This window comes from Hemiscyllium ocellatum, chromosome 43 (genome assembly GCF_020745735.1).
Source record: "Hemiscyllium ocellatum isolate sHemOce1 chromosome 43, sHemOce1.pat.X.cur, whole genome shotgun sequence".
Classification (NCBI taxonomy): domain Eukaryota; kingdom Metazoa; phylum Chordata; class Chondrichthyes; order Orectolobiformes; family Hemiscylliidae; genus Hemiscyllium; species Hemiscyllium ocellatum.
The window spans coordinates 23437654-23463641 of NC_083443.1; the positions used below are offsets into that span (position 1 = coordinate 23437654).

Sequence of the window (25988 nt, forward strand, 5' to 3'; positions counted from 1 at the left end):
GGGTGATAAAAGGGGAAGGTGCACCAAGCAAGTTGGAACAGAGGGTGGATTCCTGTCCATCCAATACAGTCTGGTTTGTTAAACACTTTTTCTGTGCAGTCCACAGTATTCAGTCAATACACATTTGGCTGCAGCCACAGTGACAAGCTGAGCAATTTAGCATGAGATTTAGCTATAGTTTAGTCACGGAGGCTTGTTTGCAAGCTGTGTAAATACTATTAATCTCTCCCCCGCCTTTCATTATCAAATCTAAATGGACATCAGAGAAGAATGATTCAAGGTAAAAAACAAAGATTATTTGCTCAATTTGAAACTCGTGCTTCAGAATTGACTAGGTGGAACACATTCACATAGCAACATCTCATTTGGTAACCAGTGGTTGTTATCTCACATGCAGTCACACCTTTTTCCACTATGCATTTTGTCATATTACGTTGTACACACGTTTTGCTGGACTAACCACATGTTTGCACAAGGCATAAGATAAAAACTATAAATGTAACACTGAATGGAGTATGAATGGAATGTCGTAATGACTTATTTGTTCATTTTCTCTGATGGTTGAGTCTGAGTCTGCTGTACTTTGAATGTAAGCAGATTTTGAAACGACAATCCTCTTAACAGTATGTACCATTTCGCCCTCTTGTTCCTGCTTATTCACAGAGTATACAATGGATAATAATGTAGTACTGATTTCGGGCACAGGGATTGGAATGCACAATCGCCCTATGCCAAGGTGAGGTGATGCAAACAGCACAAACTTCACGCTGCCTGTTCCTCTGCATTTTCATGGTGATCAATCCCAGGCTTAATGTGCTTCCGACTGCATTCCTGCATAGAGGGTGCGTGCGAGTCAGTACAGATTACGATCAGGTTCCTACTTCTGAAATACTTCCAGTACTGCTTAAAAGGAAGGCACATTCAGGCTGCAAGTGCAGGATATGCGTGATGAAATGTTTATTATGTTCTGAAATAGAGTCATACCAGACTTGAACTCTAATATTTTTTGTTCGCTACAGATGCTGCCGTGCCTGCTGAGTTTCTCCAGCATTCTCTGTAATTGTTTCAGATTTACAGAATCTGCATTATTTTACCTTTATAGGTGCAAGACAATGCTAGGTCCCTGTCTGATCCACCTTCTCAAATCACATTTCATCTTTACTCTGTTGTGTCATGGTAGAAGGCGCAGATGGTGCATGTGGCTATGGATGCGTTCCTTTGCATCCCGCCCTTCCCTCCCATCGATCCAATCAACCCTTTACTTCACTAATGTCCTTTAGGGAAGGAAGTCTGCTACGCTTACCTGGTCTGGCCTACATGTGACTTGAGACCTCTGCAATATGGTTGACTCTAACTGCCCACTGGGCAATTACGAATGGTCAATAAATGCTGGCCTAACCAGTGATTCCAATATACCATAAATGAATAAATAAACTCTTCTGTTAGAGTCATAGAGTCAAACAGGATGCAACCAGACCCTTCGGTCCAAGTTTTCCTTATAACCTAAACCCTGCAGTTCTGCCAACATTCTGGTAAATCTCTTCTGAATCCTCTCCAATTTAGTAATCCTCCCTATACCAAGGCGACCAGAACTGTACACAGTATTCCAAAAGTGGCCTCACCAATGTCCTGTACAACCTCAACATGATGTCCCAACTCCTATACTCAGTGGTCTGAGGAATGAAGGCAATTGAAAACCCTCTTCTCCCTTGATGCACATCCCTCTCTCTTCACTGCCTGTGCTCTATCTCCCTGTTGTGTTTCTTTTCAAGAAGGAAGTAGATACAGTGCTTAAGGCTAAAGGGGTCAAAGGGCATGGAGAGGTTGCGAAAGCAGGATTAGAGTAAGAGCTGATCATATTGAATGGTAAATCGGGCTCACAAAGCCGAAGGTCCTACTCCTGTCCCTGTTTCCAATGTTTCTGTGTGTGTTAGTGCACATCCAGCCCCCAGAAGAGAAAGCTGCCTTTCTGGTGACAGCCACTGAACTCGTTTGAAATGTCCAGCATGGGTCCTTAAACTCCAACAATTTTACAAACCTCCTCCAACAAAACAGAACATGAGATTTCCATTGACTCAGTGGCAACAAAACAAAATATCAGCAGCCCCTCACTTGAGAGGCTCGTTTTCAGTTGAGAGCATTTAAGACCTGGCGCTATCAGGAAGAGAAGGCTCTGAAATGGTAGGTCTACACAAGATTGATGTCACGCTCCAATCCTGCCTATCCTGCATGCCTATTTACAGATGTATATATGCACAGCAGGGTAATGGCCTAGTGGTATTATAGCTAGCCTATTAACCCAAAGACCCAAGTTTGAATCTGGCAAGAGCAGATGGTGGAATTTGAATTCAATTTTTAAAAAAGTCTGGAATTAAGAGTCTAATGATGTCTATAAAACTATTAGGTAAAAACAATGACTGCAGATGCTGCAAACCAGATATCTGGATTACTGGTGCTGGAAGAGCACAGCAGTTCAGGCAGCATCCGAGGAGCAGTAAAATCGACGTTTTGGGCAAAAGCCCTTCATCAGGAACAAAGGCAGAGACCTGAAGGATGGAGAGATAAGCTAGAGGAGGGTGGGGATGGGGACAAAGTAGCATTGAGTACAATAGGTGAGTGGGGGAGGGGATGAAGGTGATAGGTCGGGGCAGGGGGAGGGTGGAGTGGATAGGTGGAAAAGAAGATAGGCAGGTAGGATAAGTCATGGGGACAGTGCTGAGCTGGAAATTTGGAACTAGAGTGAGGTGAGGGAAGGGGAAATGAGGAAACTGGTGAAGTCCATGTTGATGCCCTGGGTTGAAGTGTTCTGAGGTGGAAGATGAGGCATTCTTCTTCCAGGCGTCTGGTGGTGAGGGAGCGGCAGTGAAGGAGACCCAGGACCTCCATGTCCTCGGCAGAGTGGGAGGGGGATATGTTGGGCCATAGGGCGGTGTGGTTGATTGGTGCAGGTGTCCCGGAAATGTTCCTTAAAGCGCTCTGCTAGGAGGTGTCCAGTTTCCCCAATGTAGAGGAGACCGCATCGGAAGCAACGGATACAATAAATGATATTAGTGGATGTGCAGGTAAAACTTTGATGGATGTGTAAGGCTCCTTTAGGTCCTTGGATAGAGGTGAGGGAAGTGGTGTGGGTGCAGGTTTTACAGTTCCTGCGGTGGCAAGAGAAGGTGCCAGGATGGGATGGTGGGTTGTAGGGGGGGCGTGGACCTGACCAGGTAGTCATGGAGGGAACGGTTTTTGCGGAAGGTGGAAAAAGGTGGGGAGGGAAATATATCCCTGGTGGTGGAGTCTTTTTGGAGGTGGCAGAAATGTCGGCAGATGATTTGGTTTATGCGAAGGTTGGTAGGGTGGAAGGTGAGCACCAGGGGTGTTCTGTCCTTATTACGGTTGGAGGGGTGGGGTCTGAAGGCGGAGGTGTGGGATGTGGACAAGATGCGTTGGAGGGCATCTTTAACCCCATGAAGGGAAATTGCGGTCTCTAAAGAAGGAGGCTATCTGGTGTGTTCTGTGGTGGAACTGGTCCTCCTGGGAGCAGATATGGCAGAGGCGGAGGAATTGGGAATATGGGATGGCATTTTTTCAAGAGGTAGGGTGGGAAGAGGTGTAATCCAGGAATGGGAATCGGTGGGTTTGTAAAAAATGTCAGTGTCAAGTCGGTCGTCATTAATGGAGATGGAGAGGTCCAGGAAGTGGAGGGAGGTGTCAGAGATGGTAAGTTTAAGGTCAGGGTGGAATGTGTTGGTGAAGTTGATGAATTGCTCAACCTCCTCGCAGGTGCACGAGGTGGTGCCAATGCAGTCATCAATGTAGCGGAGGAAGAGGTGGGGAGTGGTGGTGGTGTAATTATGGAAGATGGACTGTTCTACGTAGCCAACAAAGAGACAGGCATAGCTGGGGCCCATACGTGTGCCCATGGCTACCCCTTTGGTCTGGAGGAAATGGGAGGATTCGAAGGAGAAATTGTTAAGGGTGAGGACCAGTTCGGCCAAACGAATGAGAGTGTTGGTGAAAGGGTACTGTTGGGGACTTCGGGAGAGGAAATAACAGAAGGTTTGGAGGCCCTGGTCATGGCAGATGGAGGTATAGAGGGATTGGATATCCATGGTGAAGACGAGGCGTTGGGGGCCAGGGAAAAGGAAGTCTTGGAGGAGGTGGACGGCATGGGTGGTGTCTCGAACGTATGTGGGGAGTTCCTGGACTAAAGGGGATAGGACAGTGTCGAAGTAGGTAGAGATGAGTTCAGTGGGGCAGGGGCATGCTGAGACAATGGGTCGGCCAGGGTGGTCAGGCTTGTGGATCTTGGGAAGGAGGTAGAACCGGGCAGTGCGGGGTTCCCGGACTATGAGGTTGGAAGCTGTGGGTGGGAGATCTCCTGAGGTGCTGAGGTTCTGTATGGTCTGGAAGATGATGGTTTGGTGCTGGGGGGGTGGGGTCATGGTTGAGTTGGCGGTAGGAATAGGTTCCTCGAGTTGGCGTTTGGCTTCAGCAGTGTAGAGTCAGTGCGCCAGACTACCACTGTGCCCCCTTTATCTGCTGGCTTGATGGTGAGGTTGGGATTTGGAGCAGAGGGATTGGAGGGCTGCGCATTGTGAGGGTGAGAGGTTGGAATGGTGGGGGAGGTGGTGGGGAGGGTAGACAGGTTGAGGCTGTTAATATCCCGGCAGCACTTGGAAATGATGAGGTCGAGGGCAGGTAATAAGCCAGCGCAGGGTGTCCAGGTGGATGCAGTGTGTTGGAGGTGGGCGAATGGGTCCTCGGAAGGTGGGCGGGAGTCCTGATTGTGAAAGTAAGCTCGGAGGCGGAGGCAGCGGAAGAAGTGTTCAATGTCACGGCATGTATTAAATTCATTGATGTGTAGACGGAGGGGGATGAAGGTGAGCCATTTGCTGAGGACTGATCATTCGTCCTCAGTGAGGGGAAGGTCTGGAGAGATGGTGAAAACTCGGCAGGGCTGGGAGCTGGGATCTGGTGTTGGTGTGGAGCTGGGAGTGAGGTCGGAGCCTGTAACTGGAGTGGGTGTGATGGTGGGGGGGGGAATGGGGGTGGAGTCATGAGCAGGGGTGGTGTTCCCCTCAGGGTTCTGGGGGCCGGGAATGGTGACAGTGGGATCTGTGGGGGGCGTGTCAGCAGAATGCAGGTGAGTGGCGTTGGTGGAGGCGGAAGTGGTGGCAGACACGGCAGTAGGGGTGGCGGAAGTCACTGAGTGTGTGACATCTATAAAACCATTGTTGATTGTCAGAAAAACCTATCTGGTTTACTAATATCCTTTGGCGAAGGAAGCTGCCTTCTCACCTGATATGGTCTACATGGGGACTTCAGACCAACCAACAATGTAGTTTACTCTTAAACTGCCCTCCAGGTAAATAGGGAAGGGCATTAAATGCCGACCTAGCTACCAATACACTCATCCCGTGGATGATTTTTTAAAAATCCAACCATTAAAACTCTGTGGTGCCTATCTGAATAAGCTTCTAATGAATCTGAATCTGGTTTCATCATCAGCTGAGCCCCATCATACCCGCTTATTTAAGTACTAATGTTCTCAAACTCAATCCAATGTTTAACTTGATAGTAACTTGGTTTTGAATCTTGGAATTCCGGGCAAGTGGATTAGAATATTAACAATTGTCGCAGGGTTTACTCACTTATTTACAGCTTCCTAATGCATCATATTCTGCTTGATATTTGCCACACAAGTGTTCGCTTGCCATCTGGCACTGAAGGTATCCTTTTCCTTTTCAGGTTTCACACTTTTGATACAACATTTTCACTCAGTTATATGCTGTCCCACTGCATCTTTACATTTTCAAGCCACGTGAATTGACTTCCTTAAACTGCTAGGCAACACCCAATACAGTGGACACTTGCTATCAAGAACCTTAATACCCTTCGAAAATTCCATTGCCCCAACAACACCAGCGCAGGCCATTGTGATGTAATTTCAGAACATTTACCAAATAAAAGTCAGCTCAGGACAAGTGCCAGAGAGAGCAGTCATTCGAAGGGCAGTTCCCACAATGAGGACAGAAGAAAGCAGGGCCACTTCAACAACAAATGGACATCAAGCCACGCATTTAAGATGATTGGTAGAAGGGATGAAGAGGACACGTGGAGAAATGTTTCCATGAGAAGGCGATAGGTGTCTGAAATTCACTGCCTGGTTTGGTGGTTGAGGCAGAAACTTTCAACTCACTTAAAAAGGAAACTGGATCTGTAAGTGAAACACTAACTTGTAAAACTACTGATTAGGTAATGGAAAGTGGGATTAGAATGGACCGCCAGTTTATTCAGCCAAGACCGACACATTCGGCTGATGGCCTCATTCTACTCTAACGTTACCACAGTTCTATGGTTTTATGAATTTCTTGCTGAATTTTGTGATTACACAGCCTTTGTATAGATAGATCAACACTGTATGGCCACAGTCATGATCAGTTTAGATTTGCCAAACCACTGGTTGCTTCATTTGTAATGTATTGTAATGAAAGGTGCAGGAGGGATGGGAATATCATAATTAGTTTTAAGAAAAAATCTAGTTATCAAAACAAGCGAAGCTATAAGATTTACCAGTGGACAAACCTTTTGACTTCAGATAGCAATAAAGATGGAAGTTAGAGTCATCAATAGGAAGGTACGTAAATTGTTTGGAAAAACAATTGAATTTTGAAGTTATTTTATTGATACTTTAGAGTAGCAAGGGGTGAGAGAAAGTACTGAAACTGTACATTTTTTTTACTTCCAAATGGAAATGTCTAATACTTTTCAGGATAGAATAATCTGCACCTTCTAATTTTGTCATTGTGAGATTAAAACAGATCAGGAGTGGGTGTAACAGACCCCCATCATCTCAGCACTTTTTTTTTTAACTACACAGTTAGTCTTCCCACAGATAATCTCCTCTGAGATTTACACTCATAGAAACCTCATTAGCAATGTATCATATAATCATAATAATTTATTCCTATTATACATAGGCTCTTTGGCAGTGTTATCAAATCAGTCCTAGATCGCTGCTCTTTTTTCATAGTCCTGAACTCTTTTATCACCACTCTATTTATCCAATTTTCTTTTTAATGATACAATTACATCTGCTTCCTATAGTCTTCAGGCAACAAGTTCCAGCTCACTACAAGTCACTGTGTAAATAAGTGTTTGCTTGTCATTACGGTTTTATTTGTTAACCTCTGGCTATCAACCCTTCAGCCACTGGAAAGTTTCTCCTTGCTTACTGCAAAATGTTACCATTTTGTTTATAATTTGTATCCTCTGAAGCATCCCGCAAGTCCAAACCTGGTTGTCCTTCCCAAAGTGTGGAAACCAGGATGGAACACAGTGAGGTTGAATGAGTGTTTTTGTAAAGGGTTAATACAACTTGCTTGCTTTTGTCCTCAAATCTATTAATAAAGCTAAGGATCCTGTCTGTTTTTTATAGAGTCTTTTCATCTTGTCTTGCTCCTTCAAAAATCTGCATATGTACACTCTCAGGTCACACTGCTCCTGCATCCCTTTTGAAAATTGTATCATTTACCTCTTTGTGTTCACCTAGTAATAGGTATAATTTCACAGTTCTCTGCCATCAAGTTCATCTGGTTTGTGTCTACCTACTTTGTTGGTTTGTCTGTGGTCCCTCCCTAAATCAGTTACTATCCAACTGAATTTCTACAACATATCCAAATTGAGGTTATAAAGATAGAACATAAACCTACTGTTTCCCAATCAATCACATTCCAATGGAAGTCTTCTAAAGAAATACTTTAATGACAAGTAACAGCTGTCACACACAAATACAGAGCAACTCTTACAATAAGATGATCATGTGATTAATAGATGAAAGAAGCTAGAAGTATTTTCTGCAATGAGAGGTATAAAAAATTTGTTAGAAAACACACAGGTTAATTAAAGAACAATAATTCACATTTATATTGTGTCTAACTCAGGTCAAATGTCCCAAAATACTTTAAGGGAGTAAATCGTAAATTTGACACCAAGGCCCATTAGGAGATATTAGGATTATAAATTTTTATGAGGATCTTAAAGAGTGAAAGATGGAGAGGTGAAGGTTTTGGGAGAGAATTTCAGAGACTGAGGTAGCTGAAGGCACAGTAACCATTGGTGGAGAAATGTAAACAGCATTTACAATAGGCTAGAATTGGAGGATCACAGAGATCTTGGAGGGTCCAGAGGCTTGGTGGAGAAAGGGAGAAAGTAGGGTGATGGAGAGATTTGAAAATGGGTTGAGAATTTTAAAATGTTACATAAGAAACACAGTCATTGTTGGGTTTTGATGTAATCACTGATGCTAGTTCAGAATACACATAAAAATCAAACTCTATCTTACCCAACTGTGAAGTGTTAAAATCCCTATGTAAAGATGTTAGCTCTATGTAGTTCAACCACTTCCACTTTCTTGTATGTTTCAAAGTTTAATGATCAGTGTTGACATCATTACTTTCAATCATTCTGATTTGCTAAGTTGCTGTGCATCCATTGTTTATTTAATTGTTGTTTAGCCTACCAGAGAGCTGGTTACATGCAGGTGGGGAAAATATGAAATCACTAATAGCTGGGCAGTGCAGAAGCATGAAAGAAGGCCAGGCTACTAAACATGAAACATAAAATGGTTTAGAGGTTGGATAATGGTTCTCTCAAACTACGATGAAAATTACATTAACCCCAATAGCTTTGTATGGTTAGTGCTTGTGAATTGTGTCAATGGAACCAATGATGTCTAGTTAATGTAGACTTCAGGCTGTAGAATTGTCATTGAGAAACTTTAAACATCTGATAAAAAGGAGAAGGAGCGTAAAGCTTCGTGTAATTTTTGGTAACACTTCTTAAATACCCCTCTTCATGCACATTTGTTTGTGGTGAGTGGTGAGCTTGTGGAACACTCTGCCAAAGAGAGCGGCTGAGACCAAAACATGGAATATTTTCAAGAAGGACAAAGTTACAAATCACACAACACCAGGTTATAGTCCAACAGGTTTATTTGGAAGCACTAGCTTTCAGAGCACTGCTCCTTCATCAGGAGGTTGTCCAAATCATTTCAAGGAGTTAGATATAGTTCTTGGGGCTAAAGGGATCAGAGAGTAAGGGGAGAAAGCAGGAATAGAGTACTGAGTTGCATAATTGGCCACAATCATTTGATGATGGAGTAGCCTTGCCTGGCTGATTAGCTACTTTGCTCCTGTTTTCTGTTTGTATATTTTACAAGAACAAGCTAAATGAGGAAGTCCAGTTCAACCACTTGCTTTCATTCACATAGCCTCCCCACCACCATAGTATTCTGCTGTTCCTTAAAGGATTCAAGAACTTATCTCTCAAAACTCAAACCTGGAAGATAGCTCATGTATGCTTCCAGATGTCAACTGGACGTTTGTCTTGGACACCAATCTTGGGTTAGTGGTACTTTTCTCACTTCCCATTTAGAAAGATTGTGGTTTCAATCCAAACTCAGAAATTTACCTCAGCTGATAGTTCTGAGGATCACAGAGAGGGTGACAGCTTTTAGCTGTGGGTCTCCTATGGTGGGTGAGTTATATTTTCTGGCACTTTGCCTGAAGAAGAAAAGAATTCTTCCCACTGACCAGATTATAAATATCCACAGCCAACAGCAAAAAGGCACGTTTTATGGCCTTTTATCTCACTTCTGTTTGTGAGATCTTGCTGTACTCAAATTAGTAACCATGTTTCACTGCACTATCAATGTGGTTGCATTTCAAAGGTATTATATTGCTTGTGAGCCACATGGGCCATCCTGAGTTCATGAAAAGCACCATCTAAATTAAAATTATATTTTCCTCTTCCTCTATAGCCAGGTTGACCTCAGGTCATGATTTGGTTCAAAGTAGTGCCACAACGTGCATTTTCTGTATCATTTATTCTCGCTTACAGGTCAACCCTCAAATTGCCATCTTTCAAGGTGAAATAGACTTGTTTCTTTGTTATCATGCAAGCTTTGAACAGTAGGGATTTAACCTCACAGTTTAACTCACTATATCTCCTGGCACATTGTTCTTCTAGAATACCCTTTGCATTATGATGAGACTCTCTTAGGTTTCCCTTACACACAGGGAGAAAGTGTGGACTACAGATGCTGGAGATTGTAGCTGAAAATGTGTTGCTGGAAAAGCGCAGCAGGTCAGGCAGCATCCAAGGAGCAGGAGAATCGACGTTTTGGGCATGAGCTCTTCTTCAGGAATCTTCAGGAATTATTCCTGAAGAAGGGCTCATGCCTGAAATGTTAATTCTCCTCCTCCTTGGATGCTGCCTGACCTGCTGCGCTTTTCCAGCAACGCACTTTCAGTTCCCTTCCACACAATTAACCAAATGCTGCAATGGGTTGCCAAATGTTCTGGGAGCCAGTGAGAAGGTGACGAGGCCAGTGGTTAAAATCACTGTGGCTTCATGTCACCATTGGGCAGGCCCAGAAACAAGCTGATTCCCATGAATGAAAGTCAAGCTCCAAGTCTTTGGAACAGCGCTGGAACCCTTCAGTTGCTGCTTCTGAGGTGAAGCGCATTACTTCCAAGGCAAAGCTGAGAAGAAAGCATGAAAAAAATGACATGAAAATTGTAATTGAAAGAAAAATCCAACCTCTGGAGATTCCAAAGAATTTTAGAGAAGTTGAATTCGGTTTAGGCTTCTCCAACTTCCAGTACATATTGTCCTGTGTGGACTGGTCCAGCACATGATTATGGTTAGACAAGACTTTATATGTATATCTGGATGCAAACACCTTGCTGGATGATTAACAAAAGGCATTGTGGTTTGTCTGTTCAAATCTTCCAACAAATTCACAGGACATTTTGGAGGGACATTTTTTTTTAAATGATTTAAATGAAAAGCCAATTGATAGAAGTGTGATACATGGTCCTCAATGTTAACTCTTCTCTCCTGACAGGGTGGGAGAGGTTTGTTCAAGTTGGCTGTTAAATTGAAAAGCTGGGGAATGTGACCCCACTCTGTCACATCAGTCATTTTGACAGTCGCATGCATATGAGTTGGAACACATCATTAACGTCTTTAAAATCAGGCATCAAAGTGAAATTGGGACCTTAATTTAAATTTGATAGCTCCTGTATAGGTTTCTGGGACTTGAGAGTCTTGACAGTGAAAGGATAGTGGGAGCAGTGAGCTGCACATAACTTTTGATTCAACCTCCACATGGCCAGGAAAATCATCCACATTTCTGAACGAGGATTTCTATTATCCCACTGCTTCTGTCTCTCTCCTGCTGCGATGACCTACCTTCCTCCACAAACCCCAGGGCCAAACGCAGGATTCCCTCTTTCTCAGTCATTCCTCTTACTCTTCTCGAGCATTGGTTTCCACCCCTGCTCTCACTCTGAATTACCTCTTCTCTTCCAAGCCTGAACCTCCAGTCTGCTGCCTTTCACTTGTTTTCTTCCAATAGTACCTTTCAAACCTGCAAGCCCCATCATTTACAAGGACAAGGGCAACAGATACATGTCAACACAGTGTCCTGCAAGCTCCATCCAAGTCATACACAATGTTAACTTGAAACTATGTCATTGTTCCTTCACTGTTTCTGGATCAAAATCTTGGTTCCCATCTCTCACCCCTCCCCAACAACATTTGAATGTATGTTCACTCCATAAACAGCAACATCTCAAGATGGCTGATCACCACCACATTCCCAAAGGCAGTTATGGGGTTGGGCAGCATGGCTTTGCCATTGATGAATAAAAAAGTTCTTTCTTCTTAATGCTTCAAATTACAGCCATCACTCCACCCTTACAATTGCCTCTCTCTTCCATAAGCCTTTGCCCCCTTCCTGTGGCCTCCTAATGCCTATTTATTAACCTTTTAATAATATTAATCTAGCCTATTGACAGATGGGAAGTTGAAAAATAAAATAATAATGCAGTTGTGCTGTTAAATTTGACAGGAAATTGCAATTGCAATGCAAACTGTTTGACTTCAGAAAGTCATTTGTGTCATATTTACAAGACATGACCATAATGATGGCTTTTTCTGATCTTTTATGAAAGAACAATCACTGACTTTTTCAAGCTAATCTAAGTATTATCTTCAATATAACACATCTACCATCTGTTCCCATTTATCATCATTTCTCGAGTCATCAGAACAATTGGTTCTTTTTCAATGGATCTGGAAGTTTCTGTGGAAACCATAGTTACTAAGGGAAAATGACCATCATTGGCTGTAATTCACTGTGATTGAAAAGCAAAATGAAACTGGTGGCACTGCAGGTAACGAAGGTCTGCTGGCCTCGAATTAGCGGATGAGATTTGTGCTCCTAGGTTCTAAACCCCAGGAAAGGCTTCCACTCGATGGCTAAACGCCTGATAGTATTTCCTTAATTCCGCAAAGTCTTTCCCTAAAGGAGCTGATGAGGGTCTCGCATTGATTCTCTGGTAAGGATGGCCCTGTCACCAAATTAAATTCCAGCTGTTAATTCTGATTCTTTTCCATAGATGCTGTCAGACCAGTTGAGTGTCACTTTCTGTTTTTATTACAGTCTATTCTGATATAACGCGATAGTTCCATTCTCATGCGATCCCACGTTATAAGAAAATTGCACGATAGCAGCACCATTTAAACCAGTGGGGATGGGATTATGTTGTAGCCAATATAAGTAAGGAAAGTTTGATTCCACAAATAATGGACTAATTCTTCAATCACGTTACTGTCTATTCGAGTTGAAGAAACAAGCATTATAGCAGAACCGACCGTACCTCATTAGTTGAAGCATTCTTCTAGACACACTGCATAAATAATTACACTGCTCCGGAGACCCGTACAAACAATGGCAATGTCTCCATGACCATACCTTCAGCATTTTTAGAACATTAACCTGTTTGATTTCTTACTAATGTAACCCACCACATTATCAAACATGACATAAAATTTAAAGTGAGAAAATGAAAGTCCTTTTGTTGTATGGTCTTGTATTATTAATTGACCATAAAACAATCTCAAAAATAACTTCTAATAAGTGTCTTTCTCTTAAACTAAGCTTGGACACATAGGTGTGATTTCATCCTCCTGGGTTGGGATCACATAGTTAGGAGCTGACTCTGCAAACCTGTCTCAGGAAATAATACCCCAGACCTTTAGAATGCCTGACTTGGTGCACTTCATTATTGAAGCCATGATAAAGGAGGTGTTGGGATTCATAACCCCAAACTAATGATGTTGGGACATTGGCATGAAGCCCCCACCACCCTCCATGGCAGATGGTCAAATTTGAACAATAAAATATCTGAAATTAAAAGCTAGTCTAATGGCAAATATTGAACCATTGTAAAATCCCTGCAGATTCACTAAAGTCTTTTAGGGAAGGAAATCTGCTGTCCTTAACCAGTCTGGCTAACATATGACTTCAGATCCACTGCAATATGATTGATTCTTAAATGTCCACTGAAATATCTTTGAGAGCTAATCAGTTTTTAACGAATTAGCTCACAGGATGTGGATGCCACTGGTTAGGTCAACATTTATTGCCTATCCTTCATTACCCTAAGGCAATTAGGTGAAGTTGAAGGGACAACTGGCGATGTACAACAAATGTTCATCTTGCCAGTGTTGTCATCATCATGTGCAATAATAAAGTAAACTACAGCCCTTACCTCTTTCCTCACACTCCCTTTGCCTTATCCATTCATGAGTGCCCCATTACCCAGCTTCCATAACCCATTATACACTCCATGTCAATATATAACCCTATCTACACATGCACAGTGCTTTATATATCCACACAATATATAATCTATGCCCTTTAAATCCAATAGCCCTTTATATTTCCTATATCAACACAGTACCAGTTTATGGTCAACCCATACACCCTATCCACCATTCTTTGTCTTTGTACCTATCATGTCACATCACCCAGTGTTGACAATGGCCAGATCTCAGGAACCATTCTGACATTAAATCAAGTTAATTTGTTCCCTTTGTAAAAGAAACACTGTTATTGATAAAACATACTGGCCATATTTGCCTTTCTTTAATCCCTGATGAATTCAAGCATTGGAATTCTTAGTCCCACTTCAAAGAATTTATAATCATTTGGACCTGTCAAACAAATTGCAGACAGGCACCCCAATGTGATAATGAATGGTTGTGAAGTCAGAAAAGCAGTACCAATCTATAATGATTGTCCTCAATCTTAATTTAACAGAGTGAACAGCAAGCTCTGATTTATTTTAATACTGCAGACAGTTTTTTAAAAAAATGTATTTAAATGGTAGGAGATTCAAATGCATTGATAGCTTGAGAAGCCTCTCTGCCAAATTTTTTTAACAGTTCTTTGCTTAGAGAAGATGAACAACGAGGTGAACCATCACCACCTGAATGTGTCATCCTGAAGGAGGCAAGAGCAGGAAGTTGGAAGTTGATTTTGAGGGAAGTTTCCAATAGATTAGAAAATAACCTGCTTATTACAGTTTACTAGAAAATGCTGAGGAATCTAAGATTTATTAGAGCAAGTTATTTATTACTTCCAAGTAGATGTCAATGTGGATAATTATTTACTTGCTCATTTAGATTCTGTACAAATTGCACATATTGGAACTCTGAGATCCCAACAACAACAACTTGCATTTATACAGCATATTAATGCTCCAAGGTGCTACTTAAACATCTTTCTTGTTTCTTAACTTTTGAACCAGGTTATTGGTTGACTGAATAGATTCAAATGAGAACAGCACATGTTTCTAAAAAGGTAAGTATTAGAAGGTCTTTAGCACTTGAAGTCCAACAGTGAGCAACTTATTTATGGGAAAGCTGCAACTTGACTGGTGTTTGATTACAAAGGTAACTGTTAATTGTCACAGGGAAACCAACATTCTGACTACCATTCAGTGATCTTTACTGCAAGTGAACTCATGCGTGGCTGTCTATTCTTCCTTTGACCGTTTCACCATCACATTTGGTTAATGAATAATGGTGATTTGGGCAAAACATTGAACAATACTTGTGCCCAGAGAATTGTATCCATGATCATGTCTAGCATCACAGAGAGATGAGGAAATTCACAAAGTAGTCTTGAAATGAAACTAATAATGATTTCTTTGATCAAAGCACCCAAACCCAATAAGACTTTAGTTTATCCAATTAGAAACTGTCTTAACACTGATTCTTGAGGATGCAAAACTCTATCTGACAAATTAAACCAAGCCCATTCAATTGTCCAAATGCTGCTGTAATTCTCATCGAGATGATGGCTGTTGCAGTTTGGTGCAAAATTTGCGATTTTAAATTAATCTACTGCTCGGATCCTCAACTCTTAGTTGCTGAAATGTTGAAATAAATTAGGGATTGTTCTGAAGAAAGCTCAATGGAAATAATAACCTGGGTGAATTTGAGTGACACTCAAGGGAGTTCTCGCCCCCAGTAAAATCTTGAAGGTTATCACCAAGACATGAAAACCTTATCACAGCCACCTCAATAAGGCTTTGTTGAACATCTGATGTATTATTCCAATGATAAATATTCAGCTGAGCATGAAAGTTTCCAAAGCAGTGTTCAGAGACGTTTAATTGCATTCTCCCAGTGTCCTGACCAATCCTTATCCCTCATCCCATCACTGAAATAGGTTATCTAGCCTTTTTTTCTCATTTGCTGTTTCTGGCACCTTACTGGTTGTGTCCCTGTTGGCTGCCATATTGGCATTCCAAAAAAAAGTGGGTATAGTTCAAAATAATCCTTCAGCTGTGAAGTACATTCTGGGTATCTTGAGAATCTGAATGCAACCACATAAACATGAATTCCTTTTCATTCGTTCTATGAAAAATACCTAATGGCCAATTGCCTACATTGCACATTTATGCATAGACATTCCATTTTGCACCAGAAAGCAGGCCTAATTAAAATCATTTCTGATGGTGGATTTATCTTTTCCACAAGAAGAGTTGTGTTGCTTTGGGATTTTCTTTAGATGATTGGATATTTGAATTTTTGGACTTTGTTAACAGTGCACCTTCTTGTGCAATTTAATTTTTTTTTCTTCTTTCTCACTGAAGATTGTGCTACCTTAATTGTAAAACCAATGGGAAATATTGTACAATTCACCATCAATAAAGAACATTAGCACAATCAGCTGTCTTTGAAAAACAATGAATATGCCTCAACCCACTGGAAACAAAAGTTAGTCAAAAAAAAAATAAGAGGGACAAGATGCAGAAACCTATTTCTTAAATGATAAATATTCCTACTGTTACTCACACTCATCTATAATAATTTTGGATTGTTCAATGTAAGAATAGCTCACAAAAAGCTAGCACTGCTCTGTAATCTTAACAAAATGGACAAAGTTACTGAGATCCAAAGACCCAATATAATGCTCTGGGGACCAGGATTTGAATCCACCACAACAGATGATGCAATTGGAATTCAATTATAAACAAACAAAAATTAAAAGCTAGCCTAATGGCAAGCATTTTAACCATTGTCAATTGTCATAAAAGCCAAACTGATTCATTAATGTGTTTTAGGGAAGGGAATCTCCCATCCTTACCTGGTCTGGCCTACATGAGACTCCAGAACCACAACAATGTGGTTGTCTCTGACTGCCCTCTCAAGTGGTTGAACAAGCCGCTCATTTCAAGGGCAAACCAGGGACAGGCAACAAATGCAGGTCCAGCAATGAATCCAACATTGCACAAATGAATAAAAATAAAGATCACCCCAAGAATTTTTGGTTAGTTTCATTTAGGAAGAGACACAAATTCCCAATCATGTAAATTGCAGAATTAAATCTGCTGTCAGTTGGCTGACGGATTTATATAAGAAAGCTGCTTCAACTCTGCTTGGAGGCGATTACTCATCGGATTAAAATCTTAGTGGCTGTTGGTTCCTCTGTCCAGCCCTAGGTTTTGTCCACTGGTCATCAGAATGCTCCCTCTGGAATAACATTAATATTAACTTCAGAAAAATCAACTCTGTTATTGTGCTATAATGAAGTATGTAGAGATTTACCAGCAAGCCATTCTTCTAGCTGTGACATATATCTCCCTACGTAAGTATATTTTCTCTACGTTACATGTATTAAAAATAAGGTCTGAACTAGAATGATCAAAATTGTGTAATCCCCAATAATCCTAAGTGCAATTCTCACATATGTCAGGTACTGTACCATTGAAATATTCATTTCAAATAATAGCATCAATTTCTTTAAGTGAATGATTAAATGTATTTTAACTTTAGGAAGCAGGTTTGGTGATTTTAATAGACATTTCATGATCCTATTTATTGTTTTCTGACCAATGCCAAGCTTGTGATGTTTCACAAACTCTATATTTCCTTCCTATATGCCTGTTCCTCACTTCAGACAATAAATATTACCAGAAAATATATTTAATGTAATAAATTCTGCCATTATTTTCAAAGTTTTATTTGTGATTAAACTGACCCAATTAGCTAACGCTTCCATACAGAGACATGAAACTGCTTCCATATTGACATTGTTGCTTCTGAATAAAATCCAGTAATCATTAGGGTTTGGTATGGTATTTATAAATAACTTAGAATTATAATTGCTAAATTTTGGATCAGTTAACATGGACTTTAATTTTCCTCTTAGTTCTAGCAGATTATGCTCCTTACTTCTATAACAATGCACCAAACAGCACCAATGGGAACATGGCTATGTTGAGCATTCCTGAGGATACGCCTATAGGTATGTGTTTGAGATAGTTCTTTGATATTCAAAGGTTAACGTTTGTAAAGCTTATTCCGAATACATAGTTTCATTAACAAGTGTGATGTGTGGAATTTATAATTCATGACACTGCCAATTTTCTGATTATTACAACGGATCTTGGGAAGTCAGGAAAGAGTTCACAGTGCACAATTCTCCAACCATTACCATTGGTTATGAAAGGTTCTATATAGGATTGTCATTCACACTCATAAATGTTGCCAGAATTGCACTTAGTCAATAACTGTTAAGCGTATCAGCCCATACTCTCTCTGCATTGTAACACCAGGAGCAGGAATAGGCTATTCACTCCTCCATTTTTTGGATTAGTGGTGCTCGAAGGGCACAGCAGTTCAGGCAGCATCCGAGGAGCAGCAAAACCGACGTTTCGGGCAAAGGCCCTTCACTTCTCCAGCCTAGTCTGCCATTCTAGATCATGGCTGATGATTTCCTGTATTATTCCCATATCGTTTGATGATATTAGGTACTCAAAATATACCAATCTTTGTCTTGAGTTTACTTGATGACTGAGCTTCCACAGTGCTATGTGCAGAGAGTGCTGAAGATTCATTACCCTCTGATGAAGACTCTCTTCCTCAGTGATTTGCCTTTTATTCTAAGACTCTGTCCTCTCAATCCCGACTCTACACCATAGGGAAATATTCTTTCTGCATCTACTCTGTCTATCCCTTTGAGAAGTTTGTAGATTTATGTGAGACAACTTGGCATTTTTCTGAACTGCAGAGAATATAAATGATTTGGATATGAATATAGGATGAATAGTTAGTAAGTTTGCAGGTTACAACAAACTTGGAGGTGTAGTGGACAGTGTAGAAGGTTATCTCAGAGTACAGATGGACCAATGGGCCAAGGAATGGCAGATGGAGATTAATTTAGATAAATGTGAGGTGTTGTATGTTGGTAAGGCATATCAGGGCAGTACTTATACATCTAATGGTAGGGTCCAAGGAATGTTGCTGAACAAAGAAACCTCGGGGTGCAGGTTCATAGTTCCTCGAAGGTGGAGTCACGGTAGACAAAATAATGAAGAAGGTGTTTGGTGCACTTGCCTTTAATGATCAGTGCACTGAGTATAAGAGTTGGGAGGTCATGTGTGGCTTGTTTAGGATATTGGTGAAGCCACTTTTGGTATGCTGTGTTCAATTCTGGTATTCCTGCTATAGGAAAGATGTTGTTAAATTTGAAAAGATGCAGAAAAGATTTACAAGGATGTTGCCAGGGTTGGAGAGCTTGGAGAGGTTGAAGAGGCTGGGGTTATTTTCCCTGAAGCGTTGAAGGCTGAGTGGTGACCTTATCGAGGTTTATAAAATCATGAGGGGCATAGATAGGGTGAATAGCCAAGCCTTTTTTCCCAGGATATGAAGTCCAAAACTAGAGGGTATAGGTTTAAGGTGAGAGGGGAAAGGGATGTAAGGGGCAACATTTTCATGCAGAGAGCATGGAATGAGCTGGCAGAGGAATTGGTGGAGGCTGGTACAATTACAACATTTAAAAGACATCTGGATGGGTATATGAATAGGAAGGGTTTAAATGAATATGGGCCAAGTGCTGGAAACTGGGATGAGATTAGGTTAGGTTATCTGGTCGACATGAACAAGTTGAACCAAAGGGTCTGTTTCCATGCTGTACTTCTCTATGACTATGACTCTATGAATAGGAAGGGTTTAGAGGGATATGGGCCAAATGCTAGCAAATGGGACTAGATTAATTTTGGAAATCTGGTCGACATGGTTGAGTTGGATTGAAGCACCTATTTCTGTGCTATACATCTCTATGACTCTAAGTCCCTTCAATCTTTCCTTTATGAGGATATTTTAAGAGCTCCAACTTGTTTACAGCTCAGTACGTATTTATGAAATATTGATGACCAAAATTCACAATTTATTTTCCTGTAATGGATGAATTTGAATATTTTAAACCCTAACATGGAGCAGCCAAAAGGTCCCAAAGTCGGTGACAGATTCCAGAACTACTGTTAACTCAGATCTGCATAGACTATTTTCCAGACACAACACACTGTTGGTGGATAAGTCTGCACCTGGTATATTGCCAGCAAAGCAATTCTTCAGGCCACTAAATTTCACACTCCAAATCCCGAGCAAATGTAGCACATTCTTTGCTTTTTCATTAGTTCATGAGATGTGGGCATCACGAGAGAGGCTAGCATATATAGTCTAACCCTAATTGCCCTGGGGAGGATGAAGTCACCGCAGTCCTTTTGTGTACGGCAGGTAACATGCTATTAGGAAGGGAATTCCAGGATTTCAGTCCAATAGGAGTGCAGGAATGGCAATATAGTTCCAAGTCAAGATGGTATGGAGCATGGACGGGAACAAAGGTTTTGCTGTTCGTTTACATCTACTGTCCTTGTCATATCTATACCTATATCATAGAATTGTTTTGGAAGATGCTGTTTGGGTGTCTTACAATATCCAATTCAGCAGCAGGTTTTTCAATCCCTCATCAAATCTTTGAGCCATTCAATGGTAGGACACATAAAGAGGCCATTCAGCCCTTATGCTTGGTCTGGCTTCTTGAAACAGCCATTCAACTAACCCCACTCCCTTGTTCTTGCTATGTATTGAAATTTGCATTGTGTAAATTGTCCCCCTACCATACACATATGTGCCCACAGAGGAGGTCTGCTCTGAAGAGATAATAAAGGAATTGTGTTTAACTGCTCATGCAGTTCTATTTCTAAATGTTTATGGCTGAGTATAGACTTGTTTCATCACAAGAAATTCACATTTCCTTCCCAACAGCTCTGTGAATATTTCCCATTCAAATATGTATCCAATTCCTTTTTAGAAGTACTACTGAATTTGCTTCCATCACCATTTTCAGTCAGTGCATTCAAATCATTATAATTCACTGCACAAAACATTGTCTTGCCTCACTTCTGACTCTTTACAACAGACAGCTTTCCTCTCAATATGCAGTGAGAGGAGTTATTCACACTAGCCCATGTTCAGAATATATCTTCCATTACTTTGTTGGCCTCATGAATCTGGAATTATAAAGTGGCTGAGCAATGAAACCAGGACGTTTAATGGGAGTGAGCCCTTTGTGAAGCACCAGCTCTATTCTTCCTTCAGTGCGTGTCAGAAACCCGCCTTATCTTCCTTCTTCAAACAAATCAAGGTCTTCAATGAAAGAATGTAGGAGAGTATAAGGGAAAGAACAGCCAAATGAGATTCAAATAGAACTTAATTGAAAAGATGGTACTAACATAGGGACGATGGGCTGAGTACCTTCTTTTTTAATTGGAATTGCTGCTATTATTAATTCTATAATAGCAATCAGCGTCCCTCACCATTGCAATGACAAACATGACAGCAAAGCAAAATGACATGTCTCCATCTCTGTCCTAGCTGGTAGTTTCTTCAGATGATGCATGATACTGCATTCAAAGTTGCAAGTTCTGTCGTTGTTTTATTTTAGAATCACAGAATCTCTGGGGAAACAGGCCATTTGACCCAACAAGTCCACACTGACCCTCTGAAGAGTAACCCATGCAGACCTATTCCCCTACCTTATTATTCTACATTTACCCCTGACTAATGGACATAACATATACAACCCTGAACACTGTGGGCAATATAGCATAGCCAATTCACCGAACCTGCACATTTTTGAATTGCGGGAGGAATCCGGAGTACCTGGAGGCCACCAGACACAGGGAGAATGCGCAAACTCCGAGGCTGGAAGCAAGCCCTTACCGAGCATTTCATTAAATGATACTGTCGGACTCCATGGAAATCTATGAAACAAGAATGTGGTTTAGAGCTATGAATGTAACATTACATAGTCCACTCAGCACTTAATATGTTTGTCTCATGTCACCTTCTAAGGTTTCTTTTCAAAGTGCTTGAAGGTTGATGAGCCAAAAGTTTTATTGTTGGTTCATTGTTATTGCTTCCTGATTGTTCCAGGACAGCAACAACACAGGCAATGTGGAAAATTACTTAGGTATGTTCTATCCATAAAAGCGAGGAGTATTCCAACCCTGCCCTTTGACCATTAGCAAAATATTGGGTGGGGTTGTCAGCAGTGCAGGAAAATGACACATGTTCTACAATAAACTGAAAACTAACACTCATCTTAGGCTTTGCTACGGCCTACATATCTCTCATAACAGCTTAGATGCCCTTCTCAAGGACATTTAAGGATGGGTAATAAATGCTGGCTGAGCTAGCAATATCCATGTCCCGTGAACAAAAAAAATCCATAAAACATCTGAGCCCTTTAGGTGCACTTTACACAATTAAACAGAAGAGCTAAAGTATAATTGAATTAACACACCCCAGTTGTAAATCACTATCAAAAACTTTGTTCTGTTGTTACGAACTCTAAATTTTTAACTTTTCTGTAGGATCACATCTGTACACTTTAAATGGCACAGATCCAGAGGGAAATTCAGTCACTTACCACATGACCTTTGAACCTGGAACAAAACAATATTTTGCAGTGGAACCACAAACAGGAGATGTCACTTTGGTGGAGGAGCTGGACAGAGAGGTAAAGCTCTTTGCTGTTTTGTTACTATATTTGTTGTTTCAATGATGGTGGACGCTGTCCATTACTGTAGAATTATAGAATTGTAGAAACTGCAAGATAAGAGGAAGGTATTCAGCCCATCGCCCCATGCTAGTAGCAGCTTTTCAACATGTTCTACTTGAATCTCATCTGGTTGTCATTTCCCCCAAACAAAGAGACCTTGGGTTGCAGGTATATAGCTCCTTGAAAGTGGAGTCATAGGTAGACAGGGCGGTGAAGAAAGCGTTTGGCATGCTTGCCTTCAAAGTTCATTGAGTATAGGAGTTGGGACGTTATGTAAAGGACATTGGTGATGCCACTTTTAGAATACTGTGTTCAGTTCCTAGACTCCCTGCTACAGGAAAGATGTTGTTAAACTTGAAAGGAAAAGATTTGAAAGGGTGTTGCTTGGATTGGAGAGTTTGAGCTGTGGGAGAGGCTGAATAAACTAGGTCTTTTTTTCTTGGAGCATCAGACGCTGAGGGTTATAAAATCATGAGGTGCATGGATGGGGTGAATAATGAAGGTCTTTTTCCCAGAGTAGGGGATTCCAAAGCTAGAGGGTGTGGGTTTAAGGTGAGAGGAAAAAGGTTTAAAAGGGGGCAGAGGGGCAACTTTCATGCAGAGGGTGGTGCGTGTATGTAATGAGCTGCCAGAGGACGTGGAGGTGGGTAGTACAATTATAACATTTAAAGGGACATCATTTGGGTACATGCACAGGAAGGGTTTGGAGGGATATGGGCCAAAAGCTACCAAATGGAACAAGATCAGTTTAGGATATTTGGTCAGTGTGGATGAATTGGACAAGATGGTCAGTTTCTGTGCTGTATAATTCTATGACCCTATGATTCATACTCTCTCTTGTTCCTTTTCATATACTTATCTAATGCTTTCTAAATTAAAAATAAGAGTAAATTTTTTTGCTTTCAGAATATGACCCCATCAATGTCCTTTACATGATGTTCCAACTCCTAAACTCAATGCACAATGAAGGCAAGCATGCCAAACGCCTTCTTCACCATCTTATCAACACTGCAGCTCCACTTTTAAGGAACTATATGAGTCAGTGACTATGTTTATAGCCACAAACTCCAAATAACAATGGCACCACCTTCTCTGAATCTGTCCTCTAGAAGTTAGATAGCTTTTCCTGGTAGGGGGTATGGGGAATCAGGATGACAGATTAACTTATGCCCATTGACTGCCTTTTGACCATTGAATCCAGAAAAAGTCTAGATTTTCAGACCAGGGAGGAAATTTCCCAAAATATGATTATAGTGGTTGAAGTTCCTAGCTAAGAGGACATTATTATAATGATGACCATCTTTTTTATTCAATAATATTGAATATGTTGTTTTTGTTTTGCAGAAAGAAGATGAAATTGAAGTACTTGTTGGCATTTCTGATAGTGTGAATAAAGTAAGACGTCTTACACATTGCAAAGTGCCATGTACTTAAAGTCCAAGACACATCTGTATAACAATTAAAATAAATGCTTCAATGAGTACCCTAAATGCTGCAGATATATTGCCTATCCATTGAGATATTACCAAAAGCAATTGCCAATAGGTTTCTTTGTCTTACTAACCCTCAGCCAAATGAGGGTCAAGAGTTTATTTCATCAGATCCCAGTGCTTTGCATCTCCTCATCTAATAATCTGCTTGTTGTGTTTGTGATTATTTGAATCCCTCCAACTTGAACCCCTCACAACTTGAATCCCCCCACCGTGTCTGCACTTGACATACATGCTTTATACTATTCCCCTATTTTGGCAGCAACTGTCCTATTGCTTTTCACCCGTAGGGAAGCTAAGAACACTGGGATCTACTTTCCATTATCTGTCACATTTCTGTTTTACAGTAAGAGTGAGGCTAAAAACTGTGCTGTGGACATTGCTACAAGACATCATGAAGCAATCGAGATGCAAAGCTAAAACAATAATTAGGAGATATTTGAGCTGGAGAAATAGTTAACAATTTCTGTCATCTATGCATGTGGCTTGAAAGACAGCAGCCTGTGTTAAATACAAGTTATCAATAATCTCATCAGAGGCTTTGCCAGTGCTAGGTTTCAAGATTCTAATCTTCCTAGCTTGTACAGATGGGTGATATATACGTAAGCAGAAGAAGAGGATAACACTCTCAAAGCACCAACTGAAGTAAACAGAAGACAAAATAGCAACCATTTTGAGCTAGAGTCTGAACTAGTCTTTCCTCACCAAACATGGATGTATTTCAACATCACACTGGCAATACATTCCTTTTCATGATGGCATGGCCTTGGGCATAGGTCTCTGTGACTTGTGGCATTTAAAAGTAATTAGGAACAATATTGTGGTTAATTGCAACTTATTTTAAAATTCATAGTTAGAGCAAGCCAGCACAGAACCTTGATTTAGCAAAATAGTTTGAATGTATTTATGAGTTGATATTATCAATACTTCTGTGGTATAATTCTCTTTCATTTTGAAATATCTTTTTGTGAAACAATGTTATTCAAGTAACATAGTGCTATCTCACAGAGCACAACAATTCAGGAACATTTAGGGTGGGTATTTAATTTCAGTGTCACATTGATTGGGGAGGCTTTCTTTGTGAGAATTCTTCTCAAGGGAAGATACTTACGTCCAATTATTGCTTTTAGGTATAAAATGCACAACATGGTTTTTCTTATCTGTGATTCCAAGCAATGGATCGAGTTGCATGTGTACCTGTCTGCAAAATCATCTTTCAGTGAAAAATGATAGATGGAGAACTCTTTGTGTTTACAGGTTGTCGAAAAGGTTCGAATACTTGTAACAGATGCCAATGATGAGTGCCCAGAGTTCATTAATAGACCCTATATCATTAATATCCCTGAGGTAAATTTCTGTTAGGAACAATCTCTTATTAAATTAATTAATTAATTGCCAACTGACAAAACTAATGCAATCTGAAATTGACTAATGTGTTTTCTTGGACTGGGGTCTGCTAGGACACCCCTTCGGGGACCAGCATATTCAAGGTGCAGGCAGTGGACAAAGACAATGGATCTGGAGGCAGTGTCACTTATTTTCTGCAGGTATTCATTCTCTATTGCAGTATTATTTATTGTTGATATGAAACTGTTGTCACATGCAAGAAATCAAGGAGGAAATGTGACCTTCTTCACATAAACAGTACGATTTTACAGAAGAGGACAAAAGTGACCATGTTTCTGTGTTTGTTGTTACGATATTGTGACTTGACATCAGTATTAATAACTGTGAGAATTCCAAAGGGCAGAGTATCCATTTAGGCTGTGTAAACAACGGAATTCAGCAGGAAACAGAAAGATCTAAACAAATATTAGGAAAACACTTGAGTAATTGTGGAACATTGGAAATAACTGAGTGGTTAATGTGGAATTTCCTGAAAGGCTCCAAGGTTTTGGGTTATTGATGAAGCATTTTCCATAGTATCTGTGGGAGATGTTGGGAGTTATTTTAACTTCTGCCAAAAGAGTTGAGATCTCAGATGCCTGCTGTTGACCTCAATGAAAAGTAAACTCAGGCGATGTGTATGAAGATGTCTAACTCAATATTATTCATATTACATTAAATGGAAGCATTAAAATTGCCCCTTTGTTTATGCAATGTTTTTAAAAATATGAAGAGTGAACTTTTAACTAAAGTTTTGTCCTTTTTTAAAAACTGAATTCTTGCTCAACAGCTTTTCACTGTTTTAGATTCTCATAGTTCTTTTCCATCTCTAATTTGCTGCTCCTCCT

The 25988-nt window shown here is 40.6% G+C and overlaps 1 protein-coding gene across 1 annotated transcript in view; it reads left to right on the forward strand.

Annotated features, from left to right (window-relative positions):
• Positions 1-16941: 16941 nt before the first annotated feature.
• cdhr1a (cadherin-related family member 1a) overlaps positions 16942-25988 on the forward strand; it is a 37865-nt gene continuing 28818 nt past the window's right edge. Inside the window, exons 1-6 of the mRNA XM_060854129.1 lie at positions 16942-17002; positions 17567-17662; positions 22077-22222; positions 23609-23659; positions 25012-25101; positions 25215-25301. Coding sequence (XP_060710112.1) covers positions 16942-17002; positions 17567-17662; positions 22077-22222; positions 23609-23659; positions 25012-25101; positions 25215-25301 — 531 coding nt within the window. The remainder of the gene's footprint in view (positions 17003-17566; positions 17663-22076; positions 22223-23608; positions 23660-25011; positions 25102-25214; positions 25302-25988) is intronic.